This window comes from Octopus bimaculoides, chromosome 3 (genome assembly GCF_001194135.2).
Source record: "Octopus bimaculoides isolate UCB-OBI-ISO-001 chromosome 3, ASM119413v2, whole genome shotgun sequence".
Lineage (NCBI taxonomy): Eukaryota > Metazoa > Mollusca > Cephalopoda > Octopoda > Octopodidae > Octopus > Octopus bimaculoides.
The window spans coordinates 90,656,309-90,658,665 of NC_068983.1; the positions used below are offsets into that span (position 1 = coordinate 90,656,309).

The 2,357-nt window shown below is 36.7% G+C and overlaps 1 protein-coding gene across 1 annotated transcript in view; it reads left to right on the forward strand.

Annotated features, from left to right (window-relative positions):
- Window positions 1–2,344, forward strand: part of LOC106881172 (dynein assembly factor with WDR repeat domains 1) — a 148,272-nt gene extending 145,928 nt beyond the window's left edge. Inside the window, exon 13 of the mRNA XM_052966314.1 lies at window positions 2,096–2,344. Within this exon, the coding sequence (XP_052822274.1) occupies window positions 2,096–2,103 (8 nt within the window). The 3' untranslated portion in view covers window positions 2,104–2,344. The remainder of the gene's footprint in view (window positions 1–2,095) is intronic.
- The last annotated feature ends 13 nt before the right edge of the window (window positions 2,345–2,357 follow it).

The window sequence follows — 2,357 nt, forward strand, 5'->3', positions numbered from 1 at the left end:
ATATTCCTCTTCTAATGGGGATGGCTTTCGTTTTCACCAATCCCTCTTTTGTTTGGAGCTGTAGCACTGTCTGTCATTTATTCATAGAGTGCCTTATGTATTTTATAATAATTGGTGCCACCTTGTTTATGGCTAGTGTTTTGAGGATCCACGTGTGGGGAACACTGTTGAAAGCCTTTCGGTAGTCGATCCAGGCCTTTCTTCTTTCTACGGGCTGTCTTCAGTTATGGCTTTATTGATCATTAATTGATCTTTACAGCCATATGAGCCCTTGCAGCATCCCTTCTGCTCTTCTGGAAACAGGTTGTTATTTTCCAGGTGCTTACTCAATCTCTGCGATATTATTGCAGTAAATTATTATTATTATTATTATTATTACTACTATTTTCATCATGTGCACTACCGAGCGCAGCTCTGTGTGCCTTGGGTGTATGCTGTGGTTTGCTGTGATGCTCTTATTTTTACTGTATTGAAAGTGTTTTACATAGGTTGTGTGCAGTGCCTAGTAGTGCTATTTTCTGTATGTTATATATACTTGTTAGTCCTGGTGTTTTTGTTATGTATTTGTCTGCATATTTTTTTATCATACCTAATGCATCTACTATGATAGGAATTGTTCCTGTTTTTAGACTCCACATTCGAGTTACCTCTATTTCCAGGTCTTTGTATTTTGAAAGTTTCTCCGTTTCTTTTAGATTAGAAAGCACTTTTTTCTTGGTGATCTCTGACAACCATATCTGGCATATTAGCCTTAATTTCTCTATCTGTATGTATTGGCATATCCCATAGTATGGTTGCTTTCTCATTTTCTGTGACCTTTTCTGGTGTGTGCCTATACCATCTTTTTTCTGTTAGTGTTGGCATAGCCTCCAGTGTATGTAGGTCCCAACTCTGTCATGTCTGTGATTATATTCCTTCTTAGCCAGGACTGGGCAGCCAGAGACAATATGATTTATCGTTTCTTGTCCATCTCCACATATTCTGCAGTTACTTGTTTATCATCATCATCATCATCATCATCATCATTATTATTATTATTATTATTATTATTATTATTATTATTATGTAAGAGAGCAATGCATGCTATCAAAGTGACACTGGGGTAAAATATATGAAGCCCAGTATACCCATCATGACTACCCATCTGATAAGGGTACACCAGGCACATGCATCACGACCATATGTGCGTGACATGGTGATCTCATATCAAGATAAACTGCACATGACCTTGCAGGTGGGGGCCCAGTTAGAATTTTCATCAGGCTGAGTAGCCCATCCCACTCAAAAGGTCCCTGAATAAGGGTTGTTTAAGGATGTTGAATGAAACACCCATGTTTCAAGATGTGAATTATTCAAACCCCAAAGAATTCCTCTCAACACATGGCTATGATGCTCCCCCGCTACTTCTGCTCATGATCAGAGATGCAAATATTGTCAGCCACTAAAGGACATACTCAACTGGTTACGGTCAAGCAACTGACAAGCAAATTTGTGGTATTGAGCAGAATATTTGCTTTAGCCCATCTTTTATACCAAAACAAAACAATGTACATGATAACACTTCCAATCAGTTAAGATCAGAAGCCATGAGAGCCATTGCCTGGTACTGCATCAGGTCATCATCATCGTCATCATCATCATCATCATTATCATCATCATCATTGTCATCATTATTATTATTCATAAGGTGGCAAGTTGACAGAATTGTTAGTGCACTGGACAAAATACAGAGTGGTATTTTGTCCAACTCTTTATGTTCAAATCCTGCTGAGGTTAGCTTTGCTTTTCATACTTTTGAGGTTGATAAAATAGAGGTACCAGCCAAGTACTAGAGTTGATGACTTGCTCCATATCTTGAAATTTGCTGGCCTTATGCCAAAATTAAAAAGAATCATCATCATCATCATCATCATCATCATCATCATCATCATTCAGCAGTCTTATTTTTATTGTGTGCTTGCATTTCACTATTGAGCTGGTGTTATTATTTTTGTTATATCGATGGTGCTGCATGTAAGCAGTGCCTAAATGTTTTTTTTTTTTTTTTTTATCATACTTGAAGTACCTATTATTTTTTTCTCTTTTCTATTTATAGATGGTTGATTGGCAGAATTATTAGAGTGTTGGAAAAAATTCTTTGCGCTATTAGTTCCACACTTTAGTTCAAATCTTGCTGAGATCACCTTCAGCTTTCATCCCTCTAAGAGCAATAAAAATAAAGTTCCTCCTAAGTACTGGGGTCCCTCCTCTCAAAAATTGGTGACTTTGTACCTAAGTTAAAAATAGTTATTATTATCAAAAATATTTGTATTATGTAATATTATTCATTATTTGTACTGTATCATGTGTGTTGCAGT